Source organism: Ursus arctos, unplaced genomic scaffold (genome assembly GCF_023065955.2).
Source record: "Ursus arctos isolate Adak ecotype North America unplaced genomic scaffold, UrsArc2.0 scaffold_9, whole genome shotgun sequence".
Classification (NCBI taxonomy): domain Eukaryota; kingdom Metazoa; phylum Chordata; class Mammalia; order Carnivora; family Ursidae; genus Ursus; species Ursus arctos.
The window spans coordinates 32,398,697-32,415,947 of record NW_026623111.1 but is presented as its reverse complement, the minus strand read 5'-3'; the positions used below and the strand labels follow the sequence as shown (position 1 = coordinate 32,415,947).

General features: G+C 44.0%; 2 protein-coding genes across 26 annotated transcripts in view; one reads left to right on the top strand and one right to left on the bottom strand.

Moving 5' to 3' along the window:
- Positions 1-9,972, top strand: part of APBB2 (amyloid beta precursor protein binding family B member 2) — a 357,775-nt gene extending 347,803 nt beyond the window's left edge. For all 25 annotated transcript variants that reach the window (XM_048212057.2, XM_048212053.2, XM_026508789.4 and 22 more), the window contains 3 exons: positions 73-188; positions 1,825-2,004; positions 6,116-9,972. In XM_048212057.2, the coding sequence (XP_048068014.2) occupies positions 73-188; positions 1,825-2,004; positions 6,116-6,283 (464 nt within the window). In that variant the 3' untranslated portion in view covers positions 6,284-9,972. The remainder of the gene's footprint in view (positions 1-72; positions 189-1,824; positions 2,005-6,115) is intronic.
- A 1,666-nt stretch (positions 9,973-11,638) lies between these two features.
- The window catches only part of NSUN7 (NOP2/Sun RNA methyltransferase family member 7), a 50,320-nt gene continuing 44,707 nt past the window's right edge, over positions 11,639-17,251 (bottom strand). Inside the window, exons 11-12 of the mRNA XM_044387688.3 lie at positions 14,449-14,572; positions 11,639-13,421 (exon numbers count right to left, since the gene is read on the bottom strand). Of these exons, the coding sequence (XP_044243623.2) occupies positions 12,792-13,421; positions 14,449-14,572 (754 nt within the window). The 3' untranslated portion in view covers positions 11,639-12,791. The remainder of the gene's footprint in view (positions 13,422-14,448; positions 14,573-17,251) is intronic.

Genomic DNA, 17,251 nt, shown 5'->3' with positions numbered 1-17,251 from the left:
AGTGGTTTGGGCCCGCGTTGGGGAGTGACAGATGGCTTTAGGACCTTGTTCAGCGATCTGTTCCTTCCACAGGAATGGATACCCTGAACAATGCCATAGAAAATCTTATGACCTCATCCAACAAGGAGGACTGGCCGTCGGTGAACATGAATGTGGCCGATGCTACTGTGACCGCCACCAGTGACAAGGTGAGCAGGCTCCGACGCGCGGTTACAGTGACACTTTGGGTGCAGTAGTCTCCCGAGAGACACAGACACATAGCCAGGGCTTGACCTCTGGGGGGTTGGGGCGGTGGGGGATAACACTTAATTGTGATTAAAATAGCCTGCATTTTTAAAGAAAACCTTTCTTTTTCTGTCCTTTGTGTCTGGATCTCAGCACCACTTTGCTTTTCTTTGAACTAAGAAGCTTCTCTTCCCCGTGTGCCCGAGAGATTGAAATCATTTGCTAGAGGCACCCGTGTGCTGCCGACAGTCACTCCTTGTGGGCTCTGGTTTTCTGGGTCCTCTCCCGGCTTCAGTGTGGACGGGCTGTTTGTCTGGAGTTGGGGCACAGGAGCTGGTTCGGTTGTGGAAGTTCCTGGGGTTGGTTCTGTCCGCAGTAGCAGGGGCCGTTGGTCATTGAGAGAGGCCAGCATTAGTCTCAGAACAAATTATCCCAGTTTTTATGGTTGAGGAAACTGAGGCACAAGGAGATCGAATAAGCCTGTGGTCACAAGAGCTAGAAGCAGCAGGCTCAGGATTCGGTCCAGGCAGTCTGCTCCAGACTCCTGACCACTTTTCAGTTCTCCCTCTGTGAGGCACCTGTCGAGGAAAGACCCCAAGGTGTTGGCCTGCTCTTGATTCTGTCCACTGGGAGCTCACCTTCGAGCCCAGAAGGACTTAGGAGTAAGAAGATGCTCCCTGGCCCTGCCTCTCCAGCCTGCCAGGCTGCGTCTTCTTAAGTCTTTAAACGTGTCACGCCCTTTTCTCCCTCAGCATCTGCAGGTGCTGCCCCCTCTGTGCCGCACCCCTTTGCCCACCCGCCCTGACCCGGATCGCAACCTAAACATCATTTCTCCCAAGAAAACTTCATGGCGTCTCAGGTTCTTTTCATTTGCCTCTGAAAGAATTCCATAGCACCTGAATGAATATTTAGTAAGTCGAGATGTTAATGGTCCAGAAGTCAACATTCTGGATGTGTTTACTAATTCAAAAATTGCATATGGTTCCTGCAGAGGATGTGGTGTTCATAAGAATGAATTCTGAACATTTCTTTACCCTGCATCATATGGATACCATATGGACACCAGTTTGTGGGGGGAAGGAAGTTATTTGGCAGCTTTTCTACACAGTTTTAGCTAGAAATAGGATTCAGTGTGCTATTTAGCATGGGAAGGAGAACTGGATGGAAAGAGATCCCATGCTCCTTTTCTCTCGGTGCTGTGAGGTTTCCAGCGGGTTCTCCTGGGCAGAAGGGTTTCAAGCCGCTGGGTGCCTTGGATGAGCAAAGCCTAAGAAGTTTTCTTGACCCCGTGCCTACCTACCCACAGTGAATGCACAGGCTTGGAGTGTGGTAGCCAGAGAGCAGAACACACGTGACCACAGGCAAGTTCAGAGCAGGACCAAATGTCAGGGAGACACCCACATAGCAGGGATGGCCTCCCCAGACACATTTAGAAACTCGCCTTTCTAGAAAAATACAAGCCCTTGCTAAATCCAGCCTAGCTATATATTGTCTCTGTGTGGCCACTCCAGGCTTGATTCTGTGGTTCAAGAAATGAACCCGTTTAGGACCGTGGCCAGGCTTCACGGCAAGCAGGCTGCTGAACGGCGTGTCTTGCAGGATGAAGAGGAGGTCTTGGTGGAGTGCCGCGTGCGATTCCTGTCCTTCATGGGCGTCGGGAAGGATGTCCATACGTTCGCCTTCATCATGGACACCGGGAACCAGCGCTTCGAGTGCCATGTTTTCTGGTGCGAGCCAAACGCGGGTAACGTGTCGGAGGCGGTGCAGGCCGCCTGCATGGTGAGTGCCTCTCCCCCCGCCGCTGCTTCTGTGCTGCGGGCAGGTCGGTGCCGAGCTCCTCGGTGAGCGGAAAGTAGGTCTCCTCTCTGAAGTGACGCTCTGCCGTGTCACGCCCTCATTCCTGCGGACACGACCCGTGGTGACGCGCAGTTTGCCGTCTCAGTGGCCAAAGGCGCCGACCGGAAGCCGGGCTGCGTGGAGCCCCGTTCTGTAGAGACCACTGAAAGCAGCGATCTTCAGAACTACAGATTGGAGGATTTTTAGTCTTGGTCCCTAATTAATTTCCGTATATTCAGGAAGTGTTGGGCATGTATGAGTGGGTGCTGTTTAGAACCAACTTAGTACTTAAAAAATGCAGTGTGTCGAATGAGTTTTAGTTCAGGTACTTGGTTTAAGCACGTTGGTCTCCCATATTTCATTTGTGTCTGTGAACTCAGTCCTTATAACAACATTTGTACGGTGGTGGTTCTGTTTTACGTGTAAATGAGAAACCAGGCTCAGGAAAGGACGGGCCTCAGGGCACAGAGGCGGTAAGTGACAAAGCCCGCGTTCAACCCCGAGTGTTTCGGGTGACACAGCTGTGCTCTTTGTACCATGGAGAGGATTTCAAACAAACAAAAATACCTCATCCTTCATTCTGCAAATATCCTTTGAACACCTATGATGCCGGGCACTGAAAAAGTTCTAGAGAAACTGAGGGAACAGTATGAATGTAGGCATCCAAACCTAGGGTGGGTGGTAACCCTTAGCAACAGCAGGCCGGGCAGCTGCCGAGTAAAGGAGGGGAGGTCCGTATCACAAAGGGCCTATGAGGTCATGCCAAGGTGTTTGTCTTCAGCAAACATTGTTAAGTAGGAGCGATGAATTGATATTGGGTTTAAAAAGCATACTCCCCCAAAAAAAGAAACCAAAAGAGAGGATGGGTTGAAAGGACAAGGCTGAGGTGGGGCGCTCGGCCAGGACGCCATTGTACTGGTCCACAGGAGGGTTTCGAAGGGTCTAAACCAGGAGCGTGGCGGTGGGGAAGGATGTCCCCTAAAGCAGGGGCAGACGACTTGGGATGTTCTAGAGGACCGCCTGGCGGGAGGTGAGCAATACTGAATCTGAAGCACCTCTTCTTCATTTCATTCAACCCCCCCATTTATGGGCTGGACTCCGGGAAGTTCAAGTAGGGCTAAGATACAATCCTTGCATTACAGAGCTTAGCTACAGGGGGAGACACATAACCCACATGCCGGTGTAGTGTCACCGGTGCTGTAAGCCAAAGTGCAAGACCACACTGGACTGAGAAGTGGCCAGGAGGGAAAAGACGCACAGACCCTGAAAGTTGACCAAGGCCTGACAGGGAAGGGGTAGCTCGAAGCTTGAAGTAAGGGGTTTGCCTCTTGTTTTACCCGTGGGGGGGGCAGGGGGAGTCGCACATATTTTAGGCTGAGGGAAATGAGCTCCAAAGCTGGATTGAAATGAGGATTCTAGGGGCGCCTGGGTGGCTCCGTCGGTTAAGTGTTTGCCTTCGGCTCAGGTCATGATCCCAGAGTCCTGGGATCGAGTCCCACATCAGGCTCCCTGCTCAGTGGGGAGCCTGCTTCTCCCTCTCTCTCAAATAATCAAAAGCTTAAAAATAAAAAAAAGAAATGAGGATCATATATACAGTTGGGGCAAGGTCTTGGTGGTCGATTAAGAGCCTAAGGCTGGGGTTTAGTGTCCTCATTGGGTCACAGTGACTTCGAGGCTAGCCAGATGCTGACAGTCCAAGAGGAACAGGGGCGTTGTGGGCGGTTGCTAGAGCTCTCTGTCGTTCATACGTGGTAAACACGCAGTTGCTGGGTGAAGGCTGAAGCTGAGGATGAGGTGGGCTGTCGATGGCGAAGCTTAGGCACAAGAAAAGGGAGCCAGCTGACTTTTCCCTTAAAAGATGCCTTTGATTGGAGAGGGAAGGAGGGAGGAGGGAGGGGAAGAGCTGGTGCCGTTTGCTCATGAGCCGGCGTCACTGTGACCACAGACCTTTGACAGGTGCTGTGGAGCTCATAACTTAGATCTGCCTGCCAGTGAAGGGCAGGGCAGGGCCGGGGGCGGGGGCAGAGCTGATGGAGGGGTGCAGAGGAACCCCCAGACCCGGCACAGGAGACTGAGACGGGATGAAGACAAGAGGAAATGAAAGCACCCAGTCAAGGAAAAATGGAGGATGACAATTTAGGTATTTCAGGAAATTGAGAAAGGATCATAACAGATGGTTTTCGTCGTGAAATGAATGGCTTTTAGCCTTAATTGTACAATTTAAATGCTGGTGACAATTAAATAATTAGCTTTATCACTGGTTGCAGTTTGTTTCCTGATTCCTAGACTCATTTTCTCTCTGAGACAGTTTTTACTCATTTGCTTGCGATTTTAACTGTAATAGGGCGACCAGCTGAAGCGGCCCGGCCAATCCAGTGCAGGGCGCACTGACAGTGTCACACTCTTCTTCACACTCAGATCCCAGCACTTCCGACCCAGTGGCTTTCCTCTCGTGCAGTCAGATCTGCATGGATCTCTGAACTGTCTGCGTGTGAATTTATACCATCTGGAATATTGTGGTCTTGACACACTCTTTTGAATCGACTTAATTTTTAGGCATGTTTTGCAGCTATGCGTTATAGGCCCAGCTGAAGATATTCGGGTGCAATCTAGGAGGAGAGAGGGAGCCTGCCTGAAATTCATCAGGTGCAGTTTTGACTCGCACGGGACCCACGTCCCGGTAGAGATTCCTAGCCCCGTGTACCGTGATGCCACCCCCACCCGCTGACAGATCTGCGCTTTGGAAATGGGGGGGTTGGGTTGTGATGCAGACCCAGCAAAGTGCCTTACACAGAGGGAGCGAGAAATCCCTTCTCGGAGGATTGGGTCGAGAGGGGCTGGTTCTGTAGCGTCTGGGCACGGTGACTCGGAGCCCTTCCTGGAGGTAGCCTGTTCCCCGTTCTACTAAAGAACCTATTGATATTTCTGTAGAGTTTTAAAAAAATTAGCCATGGAGTTAATTGTTTTAAAGTGCTTGGATTAGGAAAAAACATACTTGGTAAATTTTAACCTTATCTAATTTTGAAGATTTATCTTTTCATTAATATAAAAGTGGATGGATTGTGTTATATTTCTGAGGGAGAGGAACGGTGTTCCCAGCAGTACTAATGAACACGTAAAAATCCATGAGGATTTGGGGGCACCTGGCCGACTCGGTCAGTGGCGCGTGCAGCTCTTGATCTTGGGGTCGTGAGTTTGAGCCCCACGTTGGGTATAGAGATTACTTAAAATTTTAAAATCCATTAGGATTTAGACTTGCAGATAAAATGTACCTGAAATCTTTACACATCATTCTTTTTTATTAAAGCTGGAACCAGGAAGGGGAACGAACATTTATGAATGCCTTCGATGCTGCCAGGCCTGTTTGCAGCATTCTGCAAGGACTCCTTAATCCTAGCACCCTCTGTAAAGGTCCCAGTTTCGTGCCATTTTACATGGAGGGAACCAAGGCTGGGAGACTGAATAGCTTGCCTGGCCGTACAGTTCACATGGGTGATGGAGCCAGGACCCGGACTGTGCCTCTTCTACCGTGTTGTCGCCCGGTCAGCCCTGACACTTACCTCGAGCACAGAGTTGTACCGTCTCCGACAAAGCCCGGATACCGCCTCTCCTGATCCTTTTCCTTTTCATTAGCTCGTTGACTGTTAGGTATATTAATTACGGCCTACCCACATAGAGAACAAGTAGAAGGTGGAGACGGATGGCAAAAGCCATAACACCTTTGTTGAGCTGAATGATTTTTTTTTTTTTTTTAAGTAGGCTTCATGCCCAGCATGGAGCCCGATGTGGGGCTCGATCTCACAAACCTGAGATCAAGACCTGAGCTGAGACCAAGAGTCAGATGCTTAACCGACTGAGCCACCCAGGCGCCCCAAGCGTAATGATCTTTTCAGAACGTTTCAAATACCCACATGAAGAAATAAGCTCTTGGGTTTACGTTTAGGAGCCAGGTTATTATGTTTTGGAAGTAAATGTGTTGGTGAATTAAAATCAAATTAAACAAGGAGGGATGACATGTCATTAACGACCATAAAACACTTTTGTTCTATTTCAGTTACGATACCAGAAATGCTTGGTAGCCAGGCCGCCTTCACAGAAAGTTCGACCACCTCCTCCGCCAGCAGACTCAGTGACCAGAAGAGTCACAACCAATGTAAAACGAGGGGTCTTATCCCTCATTGACACTTTGAAACAGAAACGCCCTGTCACAGAGACGCCATAGCTGCACATGTGAAAGGATTCTGGAATATGTACCTGAAGATTGAATAGCTACACTAAAGAAGACGAACTGATACCTGGCCTTCCATTCAGTTGCTGATGCTTTGTCTTCAGAGAATTTATCCTTAACCAAACAGTGTTAGACAAGCATGTTCCTCGTCTTGCCACCATCATGTGATATGAAAAGAAGCATGACTAATTTTTTTCCTATCAGTCAGATACATCATGAGCAGTGGAAGGTCTTTTTCTTACTGTAAATATCGTGAACATTACTTGACTTCACACACACAAAGAATGTGGCCACACCCCTCCTAGTGAACTAATGCTGAGTCCTTGGAGCGAATGACGCCTGAGTTAGTTTCACTGTCTTCTTGACTGGATCTGTCACAAGCAATGTTTAAGTCCTACAGCACTTTGCCCTGTTTCCAACATTGGAGTTGCCACTGCATACCAGATACCATTGAATTGCTGTAAAAATAGGATGATGAGTTTTGCTTCAGTCTTTCATGAAATCAAACTTTTTGGTTGACAACATTGGCTGTTGGCATCAGTACAGAAACCAACTGGCAGCTTTCCTTGACGAGCTCTTTGACACACGGACACCATTTCATGTCTACAGCTGTTTGTGAGATGTTGGGGAAAAAGTGAAACTTCAAAATTGAAAAACAAACCAAATTTGAGAAATTAAAATCGAACAAAAGATAGCCTTTCTTTCTAGATGGTTTGCAAACCGATTATTAAAAAAAAGAAAGATGAAAGAAAATCATAATGCATTCCGGGTGGGACATATTTCAAACTTCTGCCTTATATTGTACAATGCAGCTAGAGAATTATAGTTCACGATGGCCATTCTACATGAACAACATTAAAATGAAATATTCCTCGTACGCCTTTCATCCTTAGTTTGATAATTAGCCAATATGCAATTTGGAGTTGAGGAAATGTCATTTATATTTTGGATCGCCACCACCACATTATTATGTTGGTCCTCCTAGTGAAACGTTCTGCTAGGATTCTGTATCCAGCTCAGTCTTACCCTCATGCTTTGTGCCCAGAAAGCTGTCTGTCCATCATGTATTGTCCATGGCAACAAATTACATTAAATCGAACCTTTCTGAATTTATGTATTTAATATTAGAATTTGTTAGACTTTACTAGATATATTTTTAAATTTATATTTTTTTCAAGATTTAAAAATTTCATATCAGAGCAAAATATACATAGCAACAATGGACTGCTTACAAGTTTCCCCAAAATAGCATTTTCCTGCTTCTCTTTTCTCACCTCTAAAGATACACAGATTTAGGCTCTTGTTGACATTGTTGTCGTAAAAGGAAGTTGCTAAGGAGACCAATCTAAATATTAGTCTTATTTACTTTTTAATGTCAAAATTAACATTTTAAGGCATCCAGTTATAAAAAGTAACATTGTTTATCCACTGGGATGTACTTGTTAAAACGGTTTCCACATTCTTATCCCATTTGAGTCTGACGAGGTAGAGAAAGGTACTGAACACATGTGAGAAATAAAAATATATATAAAGTACCAAGAGGCTCAGTCACGTAGCCTACGATCTCTCAGAAGTTTCGAGAGCCAGGACGAGAACCCACGCCTCCCAGCTCCGTTGTCAGTCACACTGCTTCCGCATCGGTGAGGTAGGGTCTCTCCACAGTTACTCCGGGCACATCCGGTTATTGTCAGGAAATCTGAAGTCCCTGTAGAAGGAGGGGGTACATCCAGGTTCCTCACACAGTGGTCTTAATCATAAAACCATTGCCCCTCAGTCCAGGCCTCTCCCCCTGCAGTGTGCCTCAGCCGTGTTGTAGAGAGCAGGCTCCTACCTGCCGTACAGCCTGTTCGACGGCCGAGATTTTCCAGAGACGGTGTTACTTGTGGTAGAGATAGTCCTAGCTCATGGTACTTAGCCACCAGAGAACGTAATGGAGGAGGTGGCCTCCTGCCTCTTCCCTCAGAATTCTGGAACTGTTCGCTAGCACTCTAGTGTTAAGAACAAAAACGATGCCACCCTAGAAATGAACTCTCCTTCTCACCAGCCCGTGTGCTATTCTATCTGAAGTAACTGGTGCCATCGTAAGAAATTATTGTGTTAAGAAAATCCTTACTGTGCCCTTTGAAAAGCTGTTCACAATTCAATCTCGATGGTCTTTCATCTCGATCTCCACAGCGAAAGGTTTTCGTGTGATAAAAATTCTGAATAAGTCACCCGCTTTTATATCGGAAATCTCTACCAGAACCCGCTGTTCGTTTTTAAGGCATACCTTTGTTTGTTTTCAGGATCAAGAACACTGAGCTAGCTTTAAGTAGCAAACTGATTGATATATGCAATTATGGGATGTGTTAAGATGAATGATAGTCTTACCTACCGAAAACTTTACTGCAGATGTTCTGTTTTGGAAATAGCTTTGCGTACTAAATGCAATTAATTTTGTAAAATTCATTACGTTACACAGAGCGTTCAGACACTTTCTGCCATGGCCAAAAAGTACGTGTGACAGTATGTGTGTATTTGTCTGTGAGAGGGCGCGGTGTTTCACCCGACGCTGTGGTGACACTTGAGTTATCTATGCATCTTCTTTAGACCTGCGACGCGGTGAACTGGCGGCCGTGTCCGCCATGCCTCGTACGTCTTACCATTGTTTTAATTAACCTGTTAAATACGGCTTGAAATATTTTTATTTTATTTATTCTATTTTTACTGAAATATACTGCATTATTGTGTTAATGTATTATCTTTACTGGATAGTATCTCACAGCGTATCCAGGCCTAAGTAATCTCAGTGAACTATATACATCGCCTAAAAGGTGGTTTTGTAATGATTTGTAGTCACATTTTTATTGGAATATGTAGAAGAAATGGCAAAATGCTTACAGGTCCTTTTATTTTTTAAAAGCAGCTAGATAGACGCAGACTCGCCACCTCATCTATGTGCTCCTTGGCAGCGTCAAGGGCAAGAGCCAACATGCCTGTGGCAGAACTTCCCTTTGCAAACCGAAAGTACTGCTCGGTGCTTTGTTTTTATATCCTTCACAGCACATGTGATCTCGCCTACAAGACACAGGTCCACAAGCCCTTTGTTTCCACCTGGATAGAAGGTCACCCGCAGCTACTTAGGACCATTGTTTTTGTTTGTGTCTGATTGCATGAAGGGACATTAGACTCACTTCCATTAAAGTAAGTTCTTCCTGATAAACTGTTGGCACTGCTACTTTTTAAAAAATCCACTCTGATTTCATGATGGAGATTTGTAAGACAATTCGTCACAAGGTCACTTGCTAGAACGCCAGAAATCTTTCCTCCTTTTCTCGTATGACACACTCATTTCATAAGCATCGCAGTACACATTCAAGATTTCACAAGCAACATGAAAAACATATCCCTGATACTAGCACAATTTAACTAGTAAAACCGTCAGCTCTCTAGTTTGCCAGGCTTCCTTAACCTAATACCCAGCTGACGTGTGTGTTATACAGCCAGGAAAACGAAGTTTAATTTATTTCCGCTTCAGAGGAAAGATTCCGCTCACACTTTATCAATGAGAGCACTCCCTGCCATCCAAAGCACCTTGTTTATCCTGAAAGAACGTTTGCTTTTGCTTTCTGCCCCGTTTGCTGTTGACCACTTTTACACATTTTAATGTAATATGTTGTGAGAATAAACTTAGCTGCATAAAATGTCTGGCTCATTTATCTGACATCTCAATCCTATCGATCCAGGAATGGAAATACAAGTGTAGTGTCTCCACGCTAGTCATTTTATTTTCAAATGATTCTTACTGCAAATTAAAAATCATTTTAGTAATGAAAGGTTCTGCTTTGATTGTTATTACAGATTGCCACTGGGTAAGAACTAGAAAGTAACTTTGAGTAATTTATCACATTGCCCTTATTTGGCGATCGGGAAGGACAGCTGGCATCCTTGGTCACCAACTCAAGACTTGCGTAAGCAGTCTTTCTCGTATTAAGCTAGTCTAGCTTTCGTTCCTTTCAAGAACCTGATGTCAGAGAATGAAGAATAGGCGCACGTGGGTGGCTCAGTCAGTTAAACGGCTGCCTTCAGCTCAGGTCATGATCCCAGGGTCCTGGGATCGATCCAGCCCCGCATTGGGCTCCCTGCTCAGCAGGGAGTCTGCTTCTCCCACTCCCTCTCCCTCTGCCACTCCCCCTGCTTGTGCGCACTCTCTCTCTCTAATAAAATCTTAAAAAAAAAAAAAAAAGGAAGATAAGTGGAATTTAGAGTATGTACCCATTTTTTTGGTTCATCTTGCATCTCCCCCGCCCCCAGCCCAGTTTCTTCTTATTCTTTCAAAGGCAGTTACTCTGAAGGAAAAAATTTCATTTTGGTTTCAGGTATTATATCAGTGGTAAGTAATTCAGATAAAATTTGCTATTGGAGAATCTACCGGTAAATTCGTTATTTTAGATTTTTGCAGCACTTTAAGAAGCTGAAGAAAGGAAAATGTGAGTGTAATCAATATTCTCCTTCACTAGAATTCTCACGCTGTTTTTATCCAAAGTCTTTTTCCTTTTTTACTCTACAAACTTAAATAATTGATCATGTCCTTCTTAGAAGACCCTCAGAGAAGAACACTATAGGCTTAATGAATCATTCAGAATCTCCGTCTATTTCTAAAGAGAAAAATAGTGACAAGATGCATGCTGAGATATTGAAAATAAGGGGCTTAAGTTGTGACAGGACGTGAATCATAAGCATACCAGAAAAATATCCTGAACTAGTCCTCCACAATGAGAGTTCTTATAACATCACAGAAAAGAAGTATCTCAGACCTGCTACTTTGGACGATGGAATACTTTTCAGCCTGGGGCAGGAGGGATAAGTGCTTCCAGGGATAAAATACCAGCTCTTGACCCAACAAAGTTCAATTCTGCGGCACTAGCTAGTGCTCCAGAGGCCTGGAGTGCTCAAGGCCAGACAGTAGGGAGTATGAGGAAAGACCTAATCTTTGAAACAAGGTCTCTATCATTTTTGATTTTTGAAATCAGTAAATTAAGCTAGGCATTTAAAACATTTCTGTGCTTTTTGAGAATCATAACTGAGAATTCCTTGGGGATTTAAAACAGAAGTTCAAGTATTAAAAGGCCTGTTTCCTTTCCTCACTGACACATTCTGATAAATGTAAATTTTCGCGAAAATAAAGATTACTACTAAAATGAAATTCACCATTTTGTTTATCCTCACTTCAAGGGAGAAAAGAAAGACTAGAATATTGAGCTAAAGTAGACCTAGAAATTCATCTTGAAGAGGATAATATTCTACTGAAATCATGCCACGTGAATTGAACATTTAGGAATTTACATAACACTGTTCAACACAACTGGATTCTGAAAATAGAACTTTATATTCAAACTTTGTGTCTATGAACATTTTTTAAACAATAGGTTTCATAGTTGTAACTTGCTTGATTTAGTGTCAATTTCTGTTTCCATGATGAAAAAAGAATCAATAGACCCAGAAATGATAATCATACCAATTCTTGGTAGGCAATTGGTAATACATTCAAGATGAACTGACTTTTAATATAATTAATATAGTGCTACAATATATTTTAATTGTGCATCAGAAGTGATTTACCAAAGTCTAATCACCGTGTGCCATTCGGAATGACTTGTAGATTTGACCATTTTACCTGATCTTGGAACGGAATCAGACATTTTTATGGATTTCTTCAATAACAGGTGTCACTTGTATTCAGTTTTGCCTCTTCGTTAGAATTACTACTATGTAGATGGTAATCTGTGTACAGTCACTTTTTTACAACCGTATCTGGCACGGGCAGCAGGAGAGCCATGTTCCATCCGCTCGGGATCCTGGAAGCTCAACGAGGAACTCTTCGCTCTGGTACTAAACGCGCAGCTGAACTACCCACACCGGGGACTTCGGGCCCGCCTGTTCTTCCCGCTCCTACTCAATCTCAGCCACAGCACGAAAACTCCCGCCGTCCCACGTTTAAAGAATGTTTTGATATTTAAGACGAAAAATCAACCTCCATAGTGATTGAAAATGTCAAAACACAATGAATAGATACGGAAAAGCAAGCTAAAGTCGGTGTGAGAGGCCAGCATCTTTGCCCCAACCGCGCTGCCCAATAAACCGCCTCAAGTCTGTTATAAGGCAGACCGTGTTTCCCTTCAGGAAAAATTGTGGCAGCTTTCTCTTAAAACAGTGTCCTGAGTCCCGACTGAAAGTTAGCAAGAGGGAGACAAGTTCTAACAGCTGATACTGAGTCTGCAGCTGGACGTTCTAGAACAGATCAGCACTGAGCTGCTGAAGTGCGGGACTTTGGCTTGTGCTGAATCACCTACATTATTGTTTCTCACTTGTCTTAATTCTCTTGAAGGTAATATCACATCTAGAAGATACTAAGTGACCAAAAGAGTGAGTATCTTGTGTGGGGTTATCTAACCTTCAGAGAAATACCAGACTTTGAAAAAAAATCAACTGCTCTTGACCCCTGTAAAAAAACACAAGACAGTCAAAGCCATGGTCGAGGACGCCTGAGTAGGGAGGAAGGTAAGTTTTCTTTAGGCTTTTCCCCTCTTCTGCTTATTAATGGTGAGGGAAAGTAACCGGTCTTGGGTCCAGCCCAATGATAGTAAAAATGTTGAGTTGGTATCTGAGATTTGATCCCGTGGGGACTTGAAAATGGTAACATGACTGGAGGTAAAACAATCTCTATAGGCTTCAGGGCAATCACTCTGTCTGCCGGGCGAGGCCTTACGAAGTTTGTCTGCCGCTCATGCGGGCTGGGGTGCGGTGTGTTCTTCAAGAACGTTGGCACTAAGGGATTGGCGGCAGGCTTGCTGGGTTTTCTGACCTGCGAGGAAGAACCGGCGGAAGTCGCGTTTTTCTGAGGAAGAGATGCTTTTGTTGTTAATGTCTCTGACCGATTAGCATTTGCGTTAGTTTCCCGACTCAGGAACTCTGCGATTTTCATCTGGATGCCGTTATTGTCATTAGTGGGAGCTTTCGGCAACGATATTTTTGATTTTTTCTTCTTCTTCTCCCGTTTCGAAGATTTACCCAACTCAATTCCATCCAGGAGACCCTTTGCTGCCGCACGGGCCAAAACGTCTTTCACAGACACTGTCTCCGATGGGTCTCGCTACGATTAAAAGAAGCAATTACTAAATGTCAGCATTAACTATTAATGTGTATATTACAGATTCTCTCAGTTTCAGTAAAAATACACGAGTATCTTTATTACTATAGAAGAAATGGTTTTTAGGCCTTAGTCCGGAATATATCTCATAAACCTCAGCAAATGACTTTTTTTTTGTACTTTAACTTCCCCATTTGTAAATCTGATAGAAAAAAAATTCTAGAGCTTATTTCTTCCATGTAAGCTAAGATGAACTAGATGCTGGCAAAGTGCTTGGAAAGTAGGGGTGGAGCGCAGGCAAGGCAGGAACGCTCAGGAGGAATAGGAAGATAAAACGGGATTTGGGGGCGCCTGGCGGGCTCAGTCGGAGGAGTGAGCAAGTGTCGATCTCAGGGTCGTGGGTTCGAGCTTGGGCGTAGCACTTCCTAAAAAAGTTGGGTGTAGAGCTTACTAAAAAAAATAAATACACACCAAAAATAGGGATTTTTGTGCCACACAGTAGTAACTCTTCCTCCTGTCTTTTAGCTGTTTATTTTTTTTATTATGCTCAGTTAGCCAGCATATAGTATATCATTAGTTTTTGATGTAGTGCTCAGTGATTCATTAGTTGCATATAACACCCAGTGCTCATCACCACACATGCCGTCCTTAATACCCATCACTTGGTTACCCCATCCCTCCACCCCCCTCCCTTCTGTAACCCTCAGTTTGTTCCCCGGAGTTTAGAGTCTCTCATGGTTTGTCTCCCTCTCTGATTTCTCCCCCTTCAGATTTCCCTCCCTTCCCCTGTGGTCCTCTGTGCTATTGCTTATGTTCCACATATGCGTGAAACCGTGTGATAACTGACTTCTTCTGCTTGACTTATTTCACTTGGCACAATCCCCTCTAGTCCCATCCATGTCGATGCAAATGGTGGGTATTCATAAATAAGCACATTACAAAATGTTCACAGAGTACCTAGGTTCCTCTTTATGAGGTTTGTTGTTTCTTAATTCCAAAGTATGACATGGATTGGAATTTTTCCCCTTACCTCCCTTGTTAGAACAGAAAGAAAACAACCATTGGTAATTCCAGATGGCTCCATTCTGAAAAATTTATCAGTAGACAGATGTATTTCCTTTAAGGAGCACAGTGGAAGGACAGGAGGACTCAGCCTGCAATAGATGTGAGCAAACACGAAATGGTTAGAATGGCTTGTCTGCCAATTGAGAGAGACAGTAAATTGCAACAATTTTTCCTCTATTATGTTTTCTTTCTTTTTTTTTTTAATTATGTCACCATACAGTATATCCTTAGTTTTTGATGTAGTGTTCCATGATTCATTATTTGCGTATAAGACCCAGTGCACCATGCAATATGTGCCCTCCTTAATACCCATCACCAGCCTATCCCAGTCCCCCACCCCCTCCCCTCTGAAGCCCTCAGTTTGTTTCCCAGAGTCCACAGTCTCTCATGGTTCATTCCCCCTTCTGTTTACCCCCCCCTTCATTCTTCCCTTCCTTCTCCTACCAATCTTCCTATTTCTTATGTTCCATAAATGAGTGAAACCATATGATAATTGTCTTTCTCTGCTTGACTTATTTCACTTAGCATAATCTCCTCCAGTCCCGTCATTGTTGCTGCAAATGTTGTGTAATCGTTCTGATGGCTGAGTAATATTCCATTGTATATATGGACCACATCATCTTAATCCAGTCATCTGTTGAAGGGCATCTCGGCTCCTTCCACAATTTAGCTATTGTGGACAATGCTGCTATGAACATTGGGGTGCATATGGCCCTTCTACAGAACCCAGAAATGGACCCTCGGCTCTTTGGGCAACTAACCTTTGACAAAGCAGGAAAAAACATCCAGTGGAAAAAAGACAGTCTCTTCAATAAATGGTGCTGGGAAAATTGGTCAGCTACATGCAAAAGAATGAAACTTGACCACTCTCTCACACCATACACAAAGATAAACTCCAAATGGATGAAAGACCTCGATGTGAGACAGGGATCCTTCAAAATCCTAGAGGAGAACATAGGCTGCAACCTCTTTGATATCGGCCACAGCAACTTTTTTCATGACACATCTCCAAAGGCAAGAGAAATGAAAGAAAAAATGAACTTGTGGGACTTCATCAAGATAAAAAGCTTCTGCACAGCCAAGGAAACAGTCAAAAAAACTAAGAGGCAGCCCACGGAATGGGAGAAGATATTTGCAAATGACACTACAGATAAAAGACTAGTATCCAAGATCTACAAAGAACTTCTCAAACTAAATACACGGGAAACAAATAATCGAATCAAAAAATGGGCAGAAGATATGAACAGACACTTTTCCAATGAAGACATACAAATGGCTAACAGACACATGAAAAAATGTTCAAAATCATTAGCCATCAGGGAAATTCAAATCAAAACCACACTGAGATACCACCTTACGCCAGTTAGAATGGCAAAAATAGACAAGGCAAGAAACAACAATTGTTGGAGAGGATGTGGAGAAAGGGGATCCCTCCTACATTGTTGGTGGGAATGCAAGTTGGTACAGCCACTCTGGAAAACAGTGTGGAGGTCCCTTAAAAAGTTAAAAATTGAGCTACCCTATGATCCAGCCATTGCACTACTGGGTGTTTACCCCAAAGATACAGACGTAGTGAAGAGAAGGGCCATATGCACCCCAATGTTCATAGCAGCAATGTCCACAATAGCTAAATCATGGAAGGAGCCGAGATGCCCTTCAACAGATGACTGGATTAAGAAGATGTGGTCCATATATACAATGGAATATTACTCAGCCATCAAAAGGAACGGTTTCTCAACATTTGCTGCAACATGGACGGCACTGGAGGAGATAATGCTAAGTGAAATAAGTCAAGCAGAGAAAGACAACTATCATATGGTTTCTCTCATCTATGGAACATAAGAACTAGGATGATCGGTAGGGGAAGAAAGGGATAAAGAAAGGGGGGGGTAATCAGAAGGGGGAATGAAACATGAGAGACTATGGACTATGAGAAACAAACTGAGGGCAGGGGATGGGAGGGGGGTGGGGGAATGGGATAGACCGGTGATGGGTAGTAAGGAGGGCACGTATTGCATGGTGCACTGGGTGTTATACGCAACTAATGAATCATCGAGCTTTACATCGGAAACCGGGGATGTACTGTAGGTGACTAACATAATATAATAAAAAATCGTTAAAAAATTAAATAAATAAATAAATTCCAGTTAGTTAACAGTGTAATATCAGTTTCAGGTATAGAATTCAATGGTTCAAAAATATTTTAATTGTATATTTATTCATTCACTATTTGCCTACTATGCACAAGGCACATAAATATTAATTCTCTAAAATAGTTTACAATTTAGTTGGAGAAACTAATCAGTTTATAATAATATAAAGAAGACCCAATAAGGATGCTGAGCCAAGTAGAGATAAAATCACGTAGGAATGTAGAATAAGGTACAATTAACTCTGGCCATGGGATAGCAGATATGAAGACTCCACAGAAGGAGTACCATGGGTGCTGTGTCTTGAAGAACAAGTAAGTTTCCAATAACATAAAGCATTTCTAGGCAGAAAGAAGAACATGAACAAAAGCACAGTGTGTCATAAAAAGGTGTGTTCATATCCTACGATCCAGCAATTGCACTACTAGATATTTACCCGCAGGATACAAAAATACAGATTCGAAGGGATACATGCACCCTGATGTTTATAGCAGCGTTATCTTCAATAGCCAAACTACGGAGAGAGCCCAAACAGCCACTGACTGATGAATGGATAAAGAAAGTGTGGTGTACACAATGGAGTATTACTCAGCCATCCAAAAGAATGAAATCTTGCCA